Raw genomic sequence first — 20,830 nt, 5'->3', positions numbered from 1 at the left:
CCGTTTTTTAATTATTAATAATTTAGTGCAAAAATCGCGATTTTTAGCACAAAATTCAGTTTTTTTAACATTGAAAAACCTTCAAAATGCCGATTTTTGAAAATTAAAAAGTTAATTTGTTGCTACGCAAACTGCAAAATAAGTGAAAATCGTTATTTGTTAATAACTTTTACTAAAACTACTTTAGAACTTTAGTGTTTCGCCAAAGTTGGATATTGGGGTACTTAACAAACCCTCGAAATTTGAGACTGATCCATTAATAAGTTTAAGAGTTATTCTATTTGATTATCCCAGAGACCTTTGTTTTGCAATAAGATAAGCCAGAAACTAATGAAGATAGAGCAATAATTCTGAGTATGTCTAACATAGTCAAAAATCCTAATGCCAAATTTTTAAAATTTTGTAATTTATAAACATTTAGAATAACTTTAAAAATGTTGTCCGTAGAAACAATCTTTTTATATAAGTATTCGAAAAGATAGTATTTTAACACGAATTTTCAAATAAGAAAATTTAGCCTGGGCTCATTTGGGACAAAGCTAGGCATATGTTTTTTTTAATTCATAGCTAATTTGTTTATAATAATTAGGGAATCTCATTAATGCCATTTTAAAGAAGGGGATTTGTATTTTTTCTTAAAAAATTTGCAAAAACATTATACCTTCACAGCACCCTCTACCATTTTTCAAAAATGTAGTGCAAACGATTACTAGGGGGAACCTACAAATTCAGTGAGTTAAAATACCGAAAAAGCAATTTCAAACGAATATAATTTGCTGTATCTCCGGATCAACTCAATGGATTGTGATCTTTCTTTTTTTAACTGGTATGTAATTTTTACCTGCATTACAAATATGCAATTTGTTTATAAATCTATTAATTAATAAACAGTCTAATTTGTTTAAACAATTCTTGAAAAAATATTTTTTTACAAAAATCTATTTTTTAATCATAGTATCATTATTGATCACAGAAAAAGTTAAAGTACACTTTAATAAATAAATTATTTTTATTAGATATTTATTTATTGAAGATAATTTATGTATTAAAGTATACCTTAACTTTTTCTATGATTAATGGGATAATATGATTAAAATCATGGATTTTTGGGAAATAATTATTTTTTCAAAAATTGTTTAAAGAAATTAGACTGTTTATTAATTAATAAATGTCTAGACAAATTACATATTTGTAATGTACAGAAAAATTACATACAAATTAAAAAAAGAACGATCAAAATATATTGAGTAGATCCCGAGATATAAAAAATGATAGTAGTTTTAAGTTGTCTTTTTTAGTTTTTGAACTCGTGCACTTGTCGGCTCCCAGCTTCCCCTTCACTTACCACTAGTCACCAGTTAAACTACATTTTTAAAAATTCATGTAAAATACCAGCTTTTGTAATATGTGAAATGACTTTGTTTACAGACAATATTTTTAAAGTTATTCTAAATATTTTTAAACTACAAAATTTCACAAATTTGGCATTAGGATTTTTGACTATACAGTCAAACCCGCTTAATAGAATACCTCTTATAGGAATATCCCGCTTTAAGGAATATAAATTTGAGGCCCTGAAACGTTTCTACTAGCCACTAATGATCGGTTATTAGAATATCCCGGTTATAAGAATACTTTTGCTTGGCACGAAGGCTATTCCAATAAGCGGGTTTGACTGTATTAGATAATCTTTTTATCGTTTTTTAGTACATTTTGATAGTATCAGTTTTCTACTTTTATTTGGCATACTCAGATTTGCCCTATCTTCATTAGCTTCTGTCTTATGTTATTGCAAAATAAAGGTCTCTGGGAAAAACAATTGGAATAACTCTTAAACTAATTAATAAATCGGTCTCAAATTTTGAGGGTTTGTTATGTACCCCAATACCCAACTTTGGGTGAAACACTAAAGTTCTAAGGTAGTTTTAGTAAAAGTTATTAACAAATAACGATTTTCACTTATTTTGCAGTTTGCGTAGCAACAAATTAACTTTTGAACTTTCAGAAATCGGCATTCTGAAGGTTTTTAATGTTCTAAAAAATTAAATTTTGTAATTTTATATCAACTATTTAGCTTTTGAAAGGGGTGCAAAAAATCGAAAAAATCGCGATTTTTGCACTAAATTGTTAATAATTAAAAAACGGACGCGAACTCTAGGCAAGGAACAGGTATGTTTTCATCCTATAGGTATACAATAACTAAAAAAGTAGTCAGCTACCTGTATCTTTGAGTGTCCCGAACATGGTCTATTTCTAGCTTATTACCCTGGTCTACTGATATGATCTTGATCTGATATGATATATATCATATCTCCGATTCACAAAAAAGGTCCAAAAGATATCTGCGGAAACTACAGGTGTATCTCGGTCACTAGTACCTTTAGCTGGCTGTTTGGTAAAATCTTAAAAAACATGATTGAGCAAGAATACGAACCTCATGAAACTGAACAGCAAGCAGGTTTTTGGAGCTGGAAGATCTTGCGTAGACCACATATTTACCCTAACACAACTTAATGAAAAGAAAGTGGCAAGAAGTCAGGAAATACATCTTTTATTTGTGGATCTCACAAAAGCATATGACACGATTCCTGTGAGACAGGTGTGACAGTCTCTTTAACGATCTTCCTTAAATAACACGATCATCGCCGCGGTCAAACAACTATACAATAAAGCCACATCAAAAATCAAACTAAACAACACCTTATCAGAAGAATTTCCAGTAACAAAAGGATTACGACAAGGATGCTGCCTCTCCCCAGTACTATTTAAGATCTATTTAAATGAAGCACTAAAACAATGGAGACGATCTTGTTCAGGAATGGGAATTCAACTTGACGATGATACAACATTGTATACTCTACATTTCGCGGATGACCAAGTCGTAGTAGCCGCGGATAAGGAAGATTGAGAATTCATGATGAGACGGTTATTTCAAACATATGAAGAGTGGGCCCTTTCTGTAAATAGAAACAAACCCCAATACTTATGCATCGGGACTGAAGTAGAAGATCTAATAGTTAACGAACAAGAATCAATCAAGAACTGTGAGGAATATGTATATTTGGGAACAACAATCAACAAGAGTGGGCGCACCGAAAAAGAGATAGAGCAAAGGATCGTGAAAGGAAAAAGCAGGAGCGTCATTTGAAATTTTGATTGGGGGGGGGGGGCAAGTATTATACAGGGAGAGTCTGTAATTTGGAATAAATTCAATATCACAAATACTAATTGTTTTTTTGAAAAACGCTCAGACCCGTCAAATAGTATTTCAAATTAATTGTCCTTTTTGACATACAATAATAATGTATACAGGGTGTCCCAATTAAGAGATATGACGTCATCGTTGATTTTCTTAAATGGCAACACTGTCATTTTGATAGCTATTTTGATAGGGTGTGTAAAGTTATACACAACTGCGAAATACCAAATTTTTATTCTCTACCATTTACAAGATAATATAAAATAACCAAGTTACAGTATTTCTCATGATCATCTTCCAGTGCGTCACAGTTTTTCGATTTCTTTCTAACGCATTAAATTGTATGTGACAGAAAAAAAGGCACGTCGGTGATTACATTTCGTCGGTGACATTTTTATAATATTTCTTCTAGTTATTCTAGTTGTCGATAGATGGCGCCATAATAAAAAAATAATTTTTTTTTAATTAGATAATAATATTACAAATATAATCTGTATAATTTATAAGACTATACAAATCAAAGAAAATACCATTTTATAAATGCAAGAAACACATTTGATTATTCCAAATTGAAAATAAAATGTGACAACTGTCAGATTTAACTAAAATGTCATGTTAGAATAAATGTCATAAATGTGTATTATCACGGACTTATCCTTTTTCCTATCATTTGTTACGCACTGAAAAATGATCATGAAAAGGACAATATATCGGTAATTTGGAATAAATTCAATAATTAAAATACTAATTGTTTTTTTGAAAAATGCTCTGACCCGTCGATTAGTATTTTAAATTGTCATTTTTGACATACATTAATAATGTATACAAGATGTTCCAATTTAGAGATGTGACATCATCGTTGATTTTCTTAAATGACAACACTGTCATTTTGAAGGCTATTTTGATAGCGTGTGTAAAGTTATACACAACTACAAAATTTCAAATTTTATTTCCTACCATTTACAAGATAATAAAAAATACCAAAGTTATCAAAAACAAGTAATCAAATAATAATTGAATTTAATTATTTCAATTAAGCAAATGCTCATAACGTTGCCCATTGACAATTTGATAATAATTGAGGACAACATTATAGTCCTGTCGCCAGAGGGGGTACAACGGCCTCCTTAATTCAGATGGACTTACCCAAGTTTTTTTTATATATTTTGACCCGCAGAATACGAATTTTTTGGGTAACAGTTGATCCGGATGTCGATAAGATTGTTATAGACAAAGAACTTGAGGAATTACATAACAGCGATTTCTCGCAAAACAAAATATCTTTTTGTATTTTTTGGGTCATTTTAAGCAAAAAATATTCCTACAAGTTTTTTCGTAGAATGCATAGTTTTCGAGATAACCGCGGTTGAACTTTCAAAAAATCGAAAAATTGCAATTTTTGAACCCGAATAACTTTTGATTAAAAAATAAAGTAGCAATTCTGCTTACCGCATTTGAAAGTCTAAGTCAAATTATATCGGTTTTGATTATTTGCATTGCTAAAAATTTATTATTTTATTGTTAAACAAAGCTATAAACACCTAGTATATGAGTGATGTTTTCAATGATTTCTCATTTAAAATCGAACGAGTAGGTAGAGTAGCTACGAGTAGAAGCGAGGCAATTTCTACGTAGCATGCGTTAAAACGCATGTATTAGGCACGGGAAACACTATTTGTTTATAGATTAGTTTAACAATAAAAAAATTAATTTTTAGCAATGCAAATAATCAAAACCGATATAATTTGACTTAAACTTTCAAATGCGGTAAGCAGAATTGCTATTTTATTTTTTAATCAAAAGTTATTCGGGTTCAAAAATTGTAATTTTTCGATTTTTTGAAAGTTCAACCGCGGTTATCTCGAAAACTATGCATTCTACGAAAAAACTTATAGGAATATTTTTTGCTTAAAATGACCCAAAAAATACAAAAAGATGTCTTGTTTTGCGAGAAATCGCTGTTATGTAATTCCTCAAGTTCTTTGTCTATAACAATGTTATCGACATCCGGATCAACTGTTACCCAAAAAATTCGTATTCTACGGGTCAAAATATATAAAAAAAAACTTGGGTAAGTCCATCTGAATTAAGGAGGCCGTTGTACCCCCCCCCCTGGCGACAGGACTATTATGAGTATTTGCTTAATTGAAATAATTAAAGGGAATTATTATTCGATTATTAGTTTTTCATAACTTTGTTATTTTTTATTATCTTGTAAATGGTAGGGAATCAAAATTTGATATTTCGCAGTTGTATATAACTTTACACACCCTATCAAAATAGCTATCAAAATGACAGTGTTGCCATTTAAGAAAATCAACGATGACGTCATATCTCTAAATTGGGACACCCTGTATTCATTGTTATTGAATGTCAAAAATGACAATTTGAAATGCTAATCGACGGGTCTGAGCATTTTTCAAAAAAACAATTAGTATTATCTTGTAAATGGTAGAGAATAAAAATTTGATATTTTGCAGTTGTGTATAACTTTACACACTCTATCAAAATAGCTATCAAAATGGCAGTGTTGCCATTTAAGAAAATCAACGATGACGTCATATCTCTCAATTGGGACACCCTGTATACATTATTATTGTATGTCAAAAACGACAATTTGAAATACTAATCGACGGGTCTGATCATTTTTCAAAAAAACAATTAATATTTGAGATATTTGTATATACAATACATTATATATATGATATAATGATGAAAATTGATGTATTTTTTTTGTAAATTTCAGTAATTTTCAGGGTCAGGGGGGGCATTTACCCCCGCCTATCAAATGACGCCCCTGGGAAAAAGGGTGATTGGATGCCTAAACCCGATGCTATGGTCAAAAGAAACCATCTTATCTTTAACTCCATCTTTAAAAGTATAGTGCTCTATGGATGCGAAACATGGCAACTTACTAAATCCCTGGAACGACGCCTACTTGCATTTGAAATGGACTTCTGGAGAAGATCGGCTAGAAAATCAAGGCTTGAAAGAATACAAAATGATCAAATCAGAAATATAATGGGAGTCAAGTCAACCATTATAGACGAAATTCAAAGGAGACAACTGATCTGGTATGGCCACGTAGAAAGAATGGACGATGACAGACTGCCAAAACAAATTCTAAAATGGACACCAAGGGAAAGAAGGAAGAGAGGAAGGCCCAAACAATCCTGGCTAGGCGGCATTCAGAAGGCAATATCGGAAAGGAATCTTCACCCTGGCGAATGGAACGACCGACGAATCTGGAAACTGGAAACCGGAAGGCGAAGAACGCTATAAATAACCGGGATAATAATAATATCATATCTTGAATTTTGTCACTATATTTGGGATTAAAAAGTGTTTGTTAATGAAATACAGAACACATTCATAATATTTATAAACATATACTAACCTTTGCATTCGTAAGCATTTCTGGCCGTAGCTCTTTCCCAAGGTACATCATTGTAAAAAGGCAAACACTCATTACAATCGGGACCAGCAGTATTGTGCTGGCATCTACATGTCCTGGCATGATGACCGTCGTGTCGGTTGGAGAAGACACATTCTGAGGCATGTCCATTACATTTGCATCTGGCACCAACGGCAACATCAGCAATGGCATAGAAATAGGATTTCAGAACTTTTTCGTCACCAAAAACTTCATCTCGGAATGTATTTAGTCTATCCAAGGTTATCATAATGTCCGTAGCAGTTACCCATTCCTAAAATAATAAGAATACTAATTAAAAAATAGATATCAATTATTGATGGATTCGACCGTTACTTGATGGAAGTTCATTTTATCCCACAATAAAACACTGAAAATTTTGTTTTCTATACTTCCACAAAATTTATTATTTACAACTATGTGACTACAGCTGTTTCGGCAGAGTGCCTTTCTTAAATGATATAATTTACAATGTGTTTGTGTTTGCCTTTTTAAGTCTCTAACTGAAGAGGTTGAGGAGTGGGGAGCTGTTTGTCTCGAGTTGGTCATTCAGAATTATATCTGTATTTTTCAGTTTATTAATTTCCATAGATTCTAAAAAAGATAGCTTAAGGCCTTTATTTTGGATATGCAGAGTTTGAAACCCTTCATTGAAAGAATGATTATGATTTAGAAAGTGAAGTGCGTATGTAGAAGTGTCTGTTTTTCTATTGTTGAAAGCCCTTTTGTGTTCTGTTATCCGTTTGTCAAAAGTTCTGCCAATTTGACCGATGTACGTTTTCGGACAGTCACCACAAGTTAGTTTGTACACACCACTCTGTAGTTGCTTTCTCTTTCGGCTTTTATTGTTCTTAATATGACAAAAAATAACTTCGAGATAGAAGTAAACATCATTAAACTAATAGCAGTAAACAACGGCTATAATGAACAAACAGTTAACAAAATTTTAAATCAAAAACTCCATAAGAAAGCCCTGAAATTAGTGTATCCACCACCACAGAAAGAACCTAGTACCTTCTGCTCTCTCACATATACTGGCAAGATAACAACAAAAATAGCCAGATACATAAAAAAGAAAGGAATAATGCCAGCTTTCAGAACTAACAACAACTTAAGCAAATATATTAAGAACAATAAAAGCCGAAAGAGAAAGCAACTACAGAGTGGTGTGTACAAACTAACTTGTAGTGACTATCCGAAAACGTACATCGGTCAAACTGGCAGAACTTTTGACAAACGGATAGCAGAACACAAAAGGGCGTTCAACAATAGAAAAACAGGCACTTCTCCATACCCACCTCACCTTCTAGATCATAATCATTGTTTCAATGAAGAGTTTCAAATTCTGCATGTCCAAAATAAAGGCCTTAAGCTATCTTTTTTAGAATCTATGGAAATTAATAAACTGAAAAATACAGATATAATTCTGAATGACCAACTCGAGACAAACAGCTCCCCACTCCTCAACCTCTTCAGTTAGAGACTTAAAAAGGCAAACACATTGTAAATTATATCACTTGAGAAAGGCACTCTGCCGAAACAGCTGTAGTCACATAGTTGTAAATAATAAATTTTGTGGAAGTATAGAAAACAAAAGTTTTCAGTGTTTTATTGTGAGATATCAATTATTGTTTATTTAGGAAATTCTAGAGAGGTATAAGTATAACCAGTGCAATGGGGAGGACGTATGGCCGAGTATTAAAGAAAAGGGTTGAATTAGAAATACAGGAAATGGAAGAACAAAGTGGTTTTCGCGCCGGTAGATCGTGCGCAGATAACATATTCGTGATGCAACAAATATTCGTGATAACAACATAGAGAAAAAAAAAGCCAGGAATGTCTACTCACCTAACATTTAATGATCTGAAAAAAGCCTACGACACGCTACCTTTAAAGAAACTCTTTGAAATTTTGAAGACGATAGGCGTAAGTGAAGCATATGTGCGAGCAATTAAAAATATGTATCAAAACCCGAAAAGCTGTATTAGGCAGGGAAGATCTATGTCGAAACCATTCCCTGTTACAAATGGTCTGAGGCGCAAGGGTTCTGCTTATCGCCAAAACTATTTAAAATATACTTCCAGAAACCTCTGGAGCAATGGAGGAAAACAGTTGCTGAGATGGGAATAATGATTGAAGAAAACTGCTTAACAGCTTTGTTGTTTGCTGATGACCAAGTAATTCTCGCCAACGATGAACATGATATGGATTATATGCTAAGAAAGTTACAGATCAAATATGAAAAGTGGGACCTACGTATAAACATGGAGAAAACGGAATATTTGAGAATAGGAGAGGAAAACGAAAATTCAGAATTAGAGTTAAGGAGTATAAGAAAATGTAAGGAATATATACAGATATTTAGGAAGCATAATATCAGAAGAAGGGACTACAAAAAGAGACATACAACATAGGATACAGCAAGGAAGGAAAGCTGAATACAAAATTAACAATCTACAGAAAAATTGTTCAACCTATTCTAAATTATGGGGCAAAGTGTTGGCAAGTCACAGGAAAGGAAAGAAAAAATATAGAAGTAGCGGAAATGGATTACTTACGTAGAGCATGCAGGGTATCTAGATTAGAACACGTACCAAATGAGGAAGTAAGACGGCGGATGAAGAGTGTATATTCCACGGTTGACTGAATAGAAACAAAGAAACTGCTATGGTATGGTCATGTTATGAGAATGCCAGAGGTAAGATGGCCAAAAATAGCAGTAAATTACACTCCTATAAATAGAAGAAGAAGAGAAAGGCCTACAGAAAAATGGAAGAAAGGCATAGAACAGGCTATGGAAGATAGAGCTATAGAAGAGAACGGGTGGATGGATAGAAAACGATGACGAGCGAAATGTGGGATGCGGATGAGACCGTAGGAACCCCACTTCTTATATTGTATTTATTTAGGGAATTCAGAATTATCAGAAAAATCTGCGATCGGAAATTATTATCATTATGGGAGATTTTGATGCCAAACTTGAAGCTGGAGATAAGTCACAATATCGAAGCACCTGGGAGAGTCAGAAATGATAGCGGAGACCTTCTAGAAAAAGACTTATAATTAGTTGTCACCCACACTTTCTTCCATTTACCAGTACGATAGCTGCGCACGTGAAAACCCCTTCGAGACATATCTGGCAGAATGATTAGAAATCAAATATATTACATTTTAGTACATAGAAGATTTTGAAACAGCTTCAAACAGATAGAGCGTAGAAAAAGAAACCAGGTCATAAAATATGCGTATGCTGAAAGACCTTAATACGAAAATGGGGGCCCGAGCCACGTTAAACGAACAAGTGGCTGCGATTAGAGACGAATTGAACGAAAACAAAACATCAAACAGATTACAGAAATAGTTTAAAATGTGAAGGAAACACACCTAAAGGCAGATAAATTAATCATGGACGGCATACGAGATCCTGAAACTGATGGACAAAAGAAGAAAATCCAAAAATGACTCAGACAGATATAAAACAATAAATATAACAATAAGAAGGAAAATCGGAGAACCGAAAGAAAAAGAGACAATGGAAAGATGCGAAGAAATTGAAATTATACAAGGGGGAAAGGCAGTTTTGTTTTAATTTGATTCAGAGTTGGACCACCATCTACAGATAGCTATTTCTGCATCTTATGCTTCATCAGTGTAGCTATGCAGTCCCAACTCTGAATCAAAAATCAAACAAGCCTGCCTTTTAAGAGAAATCACCGCGATGCACTAATTCCACATTTAAGACGCAAAACAGCGACATCTCTAGTAAAACTAGGAAGACAAAGAAAAGACCCAGATGCAAAGTTTACTGTAATAAAACAAATCTGATTCTGATGAAGCTTAAGATGCAGAAATGGCCATCTGTAGATGGTGGTCCAACTCTGAATCAAATTAAAACAAAACTGCCTTTCCCTTTTGTTCTTCTTTACTCAGATTTTTGAGTATTCCAAACTGTCTTTAGGCACTTTTTCCTAGACGAAAAGGAAGTAGATACGTGACCATTGTCCTTTCTACTTTCTTCTATATTCGTCGTCTCCGTGCTTATAAAGCCGGAGATTCAGGATGTAACCAGAAAGCAGTTTCTTTCGACGAAAAGTCTTGGATTTAAAATATTTTTTTATGGTTTTATTTCAATTATTTTAATTGTTTTATTACAGTAAACTTTGCATCTGGGTCTTTTCGTCGTCTTCCTAGTTTTACTAGAGACGTCGCTGTTTTGCGTCTCAAAGATGGAATTACTGCATCGCGGTGATTTCCCTTACAAGGCAGGCTTGTTTGATTTTTGATTCAGAGTTGGGACTGTATAGCTACACTGATGAAGCATAAGATGCAGAAATAGCTATCTGTAGATGGTGGTCCAACTCTGAATCAAATTAAAACAAAACTGCCTTTCCCCCTTGTTCTTCTTTACTCAGATTTTTGAGTATTTGAAACTGTCTTTCGGCACTTTTTCCTAGACGAAAAGGGAGTAGATACGTGACCATTGTCCTTTCTACTTTCTTCTATATTCTTCGTCTCCGTGCTTATAAAGCCGGAGGTTCAGGATGTAACCAGAAAGCAGTTTCTTTCGACGAAAAGTCTTGGATTTAAAATATTGTTTATTGTTTTATTTCAATTATTTTAACTGTTTTATTACAGAAAACTTTGCACCTGGGTCTTTTCGTCGTCTTCCTAGTTTGAAATTATACAGTTAAAATACCATAGTCACGATGTAGGTACCTACATAAAAACAGCTGGATTAAGATGGAGACAAAAAGGAAATATAACTGATATTGAGAGAAACATATTATCTTGACGAAGAGAGTAAAATTAGTACGTGGAAAGAATAACTAGAGAAATTGTTTGAAAATTAAAGAATTAACACCTGTGTAGTCGAAATTAAACTGCCGAAATAACCAGCAGGATAAGACTGACTTGGATAGCAATAGCAGTAGGTAAACTATGCTTTATTAGAAAAGATCTAAAAATCCCTAATTCTTGAATATACAGGGAGGATACTTCCTGCATCCTTCCTGTCATGACTTAGGACACTTACTAACCAATCTCTCAATAGACTTAGAACAACTCAAAGAGCTATTGAGATACATGATAAATGTAAGCTTACTTCTTGTACATGAGCTATTGAGAGACACGTGGCAAGAGAAATTAAAGAAAAGTGGTCAAAGAGAATAATACAATGGCGACCAAGAGCTCATAAACGAGGCATAGGTATGAAGACCACAAAAAAGATGGATCGAAGATCATTAGAGAAAAGGCAGGAAGAAACTGGCACCAGATAGCTCAAGGCAGGCAAATATGAAAAACACAAGTGAAGGGGAGGCCTATACCCAGGACTGGACCAGAAGAGGCTGCTAAACAAGAAGACAATGTCATGCGGTAAACAAGTTAGGCTAGTTTTTGGTAAATATAAAAGGTCTTTTAATAACCTGAAATTGACGTTAAAAAAATTTCAATTTCATTTTAAAAGACTGAATTTTATTTATTTAAAAAGCATTTTCATTATTTACCTGTAACTCAGGACTGTCATCGAAATTGTACGCCGACGGTCTTCCTTCCAATGTGCCAAACGCAACGTTTCCACCTCGTAGAGGAGACATGTCTGAATATTCAGACGAACAAAGTGCTCTTGTTTCTTCCCCTCGTATAGTGTGTACTGATTCTGGAATTCCGTATGTGTCTCTACAAGTAGCGCTGCAACATCATACATAGTATTAGTGTAAAATTGGTTGCCTATAGTAAACACAGGAATTTTAGATATACAGTGTGTCCAGAAACTCTCCTGACAAATGAAGAGCGGAGATTCCTCAGATAATTTTAAGACAATTTAACCCAATTCACCTACTTCGAAAATGCTTTCAGGGAGCTAGAGCTCTCTGAAGATGACGTCTTGTAATTAGTTTTTTGTTTAAATAGGTACCTCCAGAAGGCTTCTATGTAGAAAAACGAAAACTGGTACGCCTATTTATCTTTCAGAGATAAATCAATTCCATTAATTACAAATTTCTAGACCGGTCATAGGCGTCCGTTTTGGGTAGGGTAATGGTTGTTTTATCTTATAACATTTTTGTATTTAACTTTTAAGCATTTCTGACACTGGATTATTAAATTGTCATGATTTATAGGATTAAAAGATACACTTGTTTAAGGCGCTATATAGGTACAGCGTTTTCTAGAAAAATCGATTTGAAAATTTTTCGTTTCTTGAATTTCATGAATTTCACAAAGAAATTAAAAAAAAATATTTAGAAAACCGAAAACTGGCACGTTTATTTATCTTCCAGAGATGAATCGCTTTCATCAATTGCGAATTTCTAGTACCGGTCATATACAGTACGTAAATTGTTCAGCTGGACATAGGGAATACACATTGAGAAAATTGTGGCAACTGCGCTAACCTGTGTTAGTTGAAGCTTCTGTTCGAGTACGAGTTTTTGGTGCAATAGAGCTGTTAGAACGAAGAGAATGAGTAAGTTTTGAAGTAAGGCTGTCCATAAATAAATCAAAAACAAAGTTTATGATTAATAAATTAATAATTTTACTTTAATTTTTAAAATATTTTTTATTTAAAAACTACATAATCTCAAAACTAAACAGTTTTCCCATTCCCTTAGGCCAAAAATATTTAGCAAATACATTGTCATATTTTGACGTTTATCTGTGTCAGTCGAAATGAGTTGTCAATTTTGAGGTTAATGCCCCTTAATGCTAACAACCATATTGTCATCGAGAGAGCTCAGTTGCCACAATTATCTCAATATAATACAATGTATGTATTTATCTACCTAAATATGTACAATGTATGTTCCCCATGTCCAGCTGAACGATTTACGTACTGTATATGCGTCCGTTTTGGGTAGATCAACGGTTATTTTAACGCATAACTTTTTTGTTTTTAATTTTTAAGCGTTTTTGACACTAGATTATTAAATTATGAGTTATTCTAGCGACTTAAACAAGTGTACCTTTTAATCCTATAAATCATGACGGTAAAATACACCGTTTTTTTTTGAAAATTTTTTTCAAATTATATCCAGGATATCAGTATGTATGATGAAGATCCAAATAGTGCAAGATCTATGTAAACAAAATCCACGCTTCATTCGCCAAATACTTTTTTCTGATGGAGCAAACTTCTGTTTACATGGAAGAGTTTATCGGCAAAACTGCAGATATTAAATCATTCCCTAACATATCCAGATCTTACACCACTTATTTTTTCTATAGGTTATAAAATCAAAAGTTTACATCAGTAATTAGATTGCAAATTCGTAATATAACACCCGAAATGCCATAACGTTTAAGAAGATTGTCGTCATCCATAGTAAATATCCATATGATATGAATATGGAAAACAAATTCTTACCTATAGTATTGGTATGGAATCCAAGGGCCATCTTCAGTTGTCTTCTTGGATATAAAGAAACTTTCGGGTCTAGGAGACCAAAACCATATTCGTATGTATGTAACGTCAAAAGCTTTTCCTAAAAATAAATACAAATACTGTAGCCTATAAATTTTTAGTTTGACAATGAATATTTTTTATTAATTTAGCGTGGGGAATAAAGTGGCGGTGATAAGAAATCCTTATAGGGTGATGTTTGTTCTTCAGGATGATATTAAATTCTGATTTTTTTGTATGTTTATGTATGTATTATGTGTTTGTGTATTAGGTGCAAAAATTGTTTTTCTCTTTATTTCTATTCTTTATTTCTATTTTTTGTTTCATTTTGCCTTCTGTATTCTCTTAAGTCTTCTTGGTCTTCTGTAGTAGCCACTTTTAATAAGCTTTCTTGTTTTCCTTTATTTGGTTTTTTTATCTTTGTTGTCCAACAATATGGTTTTTTGTTTTTAAAAATTTATCTGGTCTTTTCTCTTACAATGGCTTCTGCTGCTAAGTGTATTTGGGTTTTCATGTTTTCATATAGTTCTTCATTTATTTATCCTTGCATATTACATAAAATAAAAACAAGTATATATTAGAAATGGAATCGTTGTAATAAGATATCCTTAACATTAAAGTCTCAGTATTATTGTTTTTCACTTACCAACAGAAATAGAAACCATATTTGATAAAAATTGCATGGCACAAATTACATAGTTGTTTGTAATAGGACACTTCCCTCTAGAAATTTGATGAAACTATACTAAGGAAACATAAATCTTTTGTCTAGTCTTGAACTTATTATATTATTAACTATGACGAATTCCTCGCCTCATAAGTTCCCGCAGATTATTTAATAATAAATTGCTCGATTGATTATTAAAAAAAAAAAAAGAATGGAAGGTACAATTGGCGAATATCAGGCGGGCTTTAGACAAGGAAGAAGCACAATAGAACAAATTTTCTTGCTGAAAGAGATACTAGAGGAATAGTCCAAGCTGTGGGTAAAAAATAGGTCGATTTCAGGATATAATTCAGGAATTTTTGAAACCTATCAGGTGTTGTAAAGGACGATGCCAGGAATAACTTATACTAAAATGTAACCAAAAATTTTGTGCGGTTTTTTATTTATGACGATTTTCATTTGTTAAATTTGCAATTTTTAAAGATTTTTAATTTTGCAGCTTAGGATATTCATTTTAGAGAAAAACTTTTAAATAGAAAATTATAGTAAATTAAAAAACCTACAATTTGAGCTATTGCAAGTTTAATTTTGGTAATACGTTATTGCAAAACAGCCTGCGAAAAGTCCAAAATGGCCGTATTTGCAATTGCGTTATTTATTGTAAAAATTACTTTTATGAATTTTTTAAGGCTTTAGAATGAAGATCTTTCAATACTAAACATAAAAAAAATTTGTACTGCCCGAGTGGTGAACTTGCTTTCTTCCTTTCGTAGATCTTCCTTTCTTAAAACCACCTTTATATTCTCCTACCTGCACACTAATATTATATCTGTCTAATTTTCTCTCATAACCTTGGCAAGGACTTTATAAATTACATCAAGCAAAGCGATACCTGTGTAACTTTCACATTGAGATTTATCTCCCTTTTTGAATATCGGGCATATTACAGCCTGACTTCATTGTCTCGGCATTTCTTCCTGATCTCATATCATCTTTAGTAGGCTACATATTCTCTTTTCTAATATTTTACCTCCATGTTTAATCATTTCTCCAGGGATGTGGTTGATACCTGCACTCTTGTTATCCTTTATGCTTCTTAAAACTTCCATTATTTCCTCGTCTGTCGGCGGCCCCACTTCATCTTCTTGGTTGTAGTTTTCTTGTATCACTTCCATCTGAACCTCGTCATTACCTTCCTGCCTCTCATTTAGCAGTTCCTCAAAATGCTCTCTCCATCTCTCCAGTTTTCCTTCTTTGTCGCCTATTAGGTGCCCCTCTTTGCTCCTGTAAAATTTTTGTCCTCTTGGATACTGTTCTTTACTTCTTTTTGCTTCTTGGTAGAAATTTCTAGTTCTATAGTTCTTATTGATATAGTGTTGCTTAATATCTATAAGCTTTTTACTCATGTGTTCCCGCTTTTTATATCTACACATTCTTTTTGTGTTTCTCCTCTCTTCTTCATATTTCTTTCTATTTTTTCACTTGGCTCATCTATCAATGTTTGTCGTGCCTGATTCCTTTTCTCTAACCTTTTTCTACAGTCATCATCGAACCATTATTTTTCCTGTTTTCTACTTACTTTTCCCAGGTGCTTACTTGCTGATTCTTTATTTCTCACTTTCCTTCTCACTTTATTCCTGTCCACTCCGTTTCTATATTGTCATGGTACTGCCTCCCTCTAAGCTTGTCCGTATTTTCTGCTTTAAAGCTCTTTGCAATGTCCTCGTTGTTCAATTTGGCAACATCGTATTTTTTCGACTTTCGAATTGACCTCTCGGTTTCGGCATACTTTCTCTTATTTTTGCTATCAACAATATATGATCGGAATCCATATCAGCTCCTCGATAGCTTCGTACATCTGTTATTAGTTTCGCATGTTTAGCTTCAATCAAAATATGGTCAATTTGATTCCTTGTTTGGCCATCTGGCGAAATCCATGTCTCTTTATGTATTGCGTTATGATCAAAGTATGTACTCATTATTCTCATATTATTCTCCTGTGCAAAGCCTACGATGGCTAGGACACATACAGGAGATGCCAGAGGATAGATTACCGAAAATGCTACTGTCAAGTACAATTATTGGAGGACGTCAGAGAAGCGGTCGACCCAGAACAAGGTGGAAAATGGACGTAGAGGAGGATCTAAAAAACTGAACGTCACAAATTGGAGAATGAAGGCAATGGACAGGAACTGATGGAGGAGCATGGTCAATCAACCGGAATATACTCAAGGCATTACTACCGGTAAATCAGTGGCCGTGCAGAATGTTGCAAATTTCTTTAATCTATCGCAATATAATCATGTAGTTAATCATAATGAACAAATCCTAGATTTGGTATTTTCTAATATATTTTGTAACGTATATCAGGCAATTGACTATGTTGTTCCCATGGATAACCATCATCCACCGCTCATCATTGATTTTAGTATTAAAAAAGAATTTAATGAAATCAAAATCGACAGTAAGCAGAATTTTAACTTTAAGAGAGCCAACTTTATAGAACTTTATAATGAACTCTATTTATCTGACTGGTCTTTTCTTTCCACTGATCTTGATATCAACAGCAACCTAAATGCCTTTTATCAGTATATTCACAGCATCTTCTCTAAACATATTCCTCTTAAAAAGAAGCAAACTAAACGTTATCCGTTTTGGTTCAATGGTGATCTGATTAATCTTCTGAATACTAAAAATAGAGCTTGGAACGCGTACAAAAAATCTCGTAATATTCAAAATTACACTGAATTCAAGAGAATTCGTTCAGAATTCAAATACTTTAATCAAATAATATACAAGCGTTATGTGTCTCAACTAGAACTCAATCTTAAACAAGATCCTCGTAGCTTTTGGTCGTTCATAAACTCCAAGAAAACAAATTGTTCTATTCCTGAAACTATGTCGTATAATAATATAAAGCTAGAGACTTCACAGGATATTGCCTCATCATTTGCCGATTTCTTCTCAAAGTCATACACCGATATTTCTCCTCCCGACCATATCACTCCCAAATTAAATACATATATTGCCGAACAATTGCACATTCCCGCTTTTACAAAATCTGAAATTGAACAGGCCATAAGGAAGATTAAGCCGAACATGACGATGGGACCAGATAATATTCCTGCATTTCTCATAAAAGATTGTGCCCACGTATTTTCAACTCCTCTGTGTACTTTATTTAACTGCATATTATCCAGTTCGGTCTTTCCCACACAATGGAAAGTTTCTAAAATTGTCCCTGTGTTTAAGAAAGAAAATCGAACTTCTATCCAAAACTATAGGCCTATTGCTATCATATCCAACTTTAGTAAAATTTTCGAGATATGTATAAATAAACACCTTTACACCCACATTTCACCATTCATAGTTCCCCAACAGCACGGATTTATCAGTGGTAAATCTACTTTAACAAATCTTGTTAACATCACTCAATTCCTGTGTGAAGCATTAGACAGAAATGCTCAAGTCGACGTCATATACACTGACTTTTCCAAAGCTTTTGACCGCTTAAGTCATAAAATTCTACTGAATAAGCTCAGTTCTATTTCAATCACACCTACGCTGTTACAATTATTTAACTCTTATTTTACAGATCGATGGCAATATACACAAATTAGAGGTTTTAAATCAACCCCTTTTCCTCAGTTATCCGGAGTACCTCAAGGTTCAATTGTAGGGCCGCTACTGTTTGTGATATTCGTTAATGATATTGTTGATGACCTAGATGTTCATTCACTAATTTATGCGGACGATTTAAAATTATTTTTTGAAATTAAGTCACCCTCCGATTGCATTAGACTTCAAGAAAATTTAAATAAAATCAGTATATGGTGTGACACTAATTGTTTGCAGCTAAATGCGTCTAAATGTAATGTTATGTCTTTTTCTAGAAGCCCTTCTCCAACACACTACGATTATCATATACATAATACTTCCATTTGTCGCCCCAGCTCTGTTAAGGACCTGGGGGTCATATTTGACTGCAGACTATCATTTGTTCCACACATCACTAATATCGTTGCGGGTGCGTTTAGTACTCTAGGTTTCATTTTACGAAATGCGAAAGAACTTACCGATATTGACACTTGCAAATTTTTATATTCATCTCTTGTTCTCCCCAAACTCGATTATGCATCGATAGTTTGGTCTCCAATTTATCAAAATCACACAACTGTTTTGGAATCAGTACAGAGGCGGTTTTTAAAAAGTATGCACTTTAAATCCACTGGCATTTATCCTGCTAGGGATTTTCTGAAGAGCTACTTCTCGATAAATTTAAGATGCAAAGTCTTCAACGTCGTAGAATAACTCAATCTTTATGCTTTTTATTTAAAATTATTAACAATCAAGTAAATACTCCTGAGTTATTGCAACTTCTTAATCTCCACGTACCACGTGTTGCTTCTCGTACTTCACAAACGTTTTATGTTAACAGAGCCAGATCAAATATTTTGGTGCAGTCACCTCTAGTACAAATGCAAGCTCACTACAATGCGAACTCTGATCTCTTTGACATCTTCAATTCTAATTTACGCATCATTAAGAATACTGCTAACGATATTAGGTTGCAACCAGTCACTTTTTAGCATCTTGCTGTTATATTATATATTTATTCTGTATTTTTGTATTTAATTGTTTTACATACTATGTATTTTCTGTTTTTCTTTAATTACTTTATAAGTTTTTGTTCGTCGTTGTTCGTATGTGAGTGTGTTTTTCTCATTTTGAGTTTTTTTCACACACTTACATATAAACGGCGTTTATACTGTTTTGTTGTTATGTTTATGATCTGTAAACGGTAAATTTACTAATACGCTTAATACACTAACCCAGATTGTAATTGGTCCAGTACTGTTATTTGGGTACTAAATAAATAAAATAAATAAATAAAATAAAAATCAATCCATGGGCCTACTAGGCTCGTCGCGCTTATTATTATTATTAAGTAAAAAACAATAATACAGCGACTTTAATGTTAAGGATATCTTCTTACAACGATTCCATTTAATATTAGTTTTTATTTGATGAAATATGCAAGGGTAAATAAACTATGAATTATATGAAAACATAAATAAATTGATAAAAACAAAAAACAATATGGTTGGACAAGAGCGAAAACCACATAAAAGAAAACAAGAAAGCTTATTAAAAATGGCTGATTACAAAAGATCAAGAAGACAGAAGGCAAAATGAAACAAAAAATACATAGAAATAAAGGGCAGAAAAAAACAATTGTGACAGAAAAATGTAAAGTTACAAATATAATAATTAGAAAATCATACAGAAGTAAAAAACTTCATTTGTACAATGGTATAAAAAGTTTATTAAAAACTATTAAAAGTCATCCAAAAGGATCTGCAAAACGTTTTCGATCTAGATCAGATCATCTTCAGTGCGTTCTGCCTAGTACATGGAACTAGCAACCTTATGAAAATGATAACATCGAGAAATATGGTTTACATGATAATTCTATAATATTTATAGCGACTCCAAGTCGATGTTAAAGGATTAATTTATGTGTTAGGAGTGCTCAAAGGGCAACATGGTTCCCTGCTCGATAAAAAATCGTGGTTCTTGGCAGTTCAATGGACACAGACCAACCATTGAATTGGCAAGAACCACGATTTTTTATCGAGCAGGGAACCATGTTGCCCTTTGAGCACTCCTAACACATAAATTAATCCTTTAACATCGACTTGGAGTCGCTATAAATATTATAGAATTATCATGTAAATCATATTTCTCGATGTTACCATTTTCATAAGGTTGCTAGTTCCATGTACTAGGCAGAACGCACTGAAGATGATCTGATCTAGATCGAAAACGTTTTGCAGATCCTTTTGGATGACTTTTAATAGTTTTCAATAAACTTTTTATACCATTGTACAAATGAAGTTTTTTACTTCTGTATGATTTTTTAATTATGGTATACAGCCAGCTACTGGGTATTTTCCAATTGATTTTGTTTTTATAATAATTAGAAGCAAAGCAAGAGAGGCATGGAAATTGTTGAGGAACTTCAGACAAATTCACTCATCGACAAGACCAACTCGACCTGTGAGCAGTTTGGTATGAAAATAAACATTAAAAAAACCAAATAGTCGGAGAGATAGAAGCGGATTTTGCTCGTAA

At 33.2% G+C, this 20,830-nt stretch overlaps 1 protein-coding gene across 1 annotated transcript in view; it reads right to left on the bottom strand.

The window, feature by feature from the left end:
* The window catches only part of LOC126890664 (laminin subunit gamma-1-like), a 260,245-nt gene that overhangs the window by 177,133 nt on the left and 62,282 nt on the right, over window positions 1-20,830 (bottom strand). Inside the window, exons 3-5 of the mRNA XM_050659781.1 lie at window positions 13,993-14,110; window positions 12,137-12,320; window positions 6,597-6,906 (exon numbers count right to left, since the gene is read on the bottom strand). Coding sequence (XP_050515738.1) covers window positions 6,597-6,906; window positions 12,137-12,320; window positions 13,993-14,110 — 612 coding nt within the window. The remainder of the gene's footprint in view (window positions 1-6,596; window positions 6,907-12,136; window positions 12,321-13,992; window positions 14,111-20,830) is intronic.

Source organism: Diabrotica virgifera, chromosome 8 (assembly GCF_917563875.1).
Source record: "Diabrotica virgifera virgifera chromosome 8, PGI_DIABVI_V3a".
Lineage (NCBI taxonomy): Eukaryota > Metazoa > Arthropoda > Insecta > Coleoptera > Chrysomelidae > Diabrotica > Diabrotica virgifera.
The sequence above is the reverse complement of the archived record's forward strand: the minus strand, read 5'-3'. Positions and strand labels throughout refer to the sequence as shown.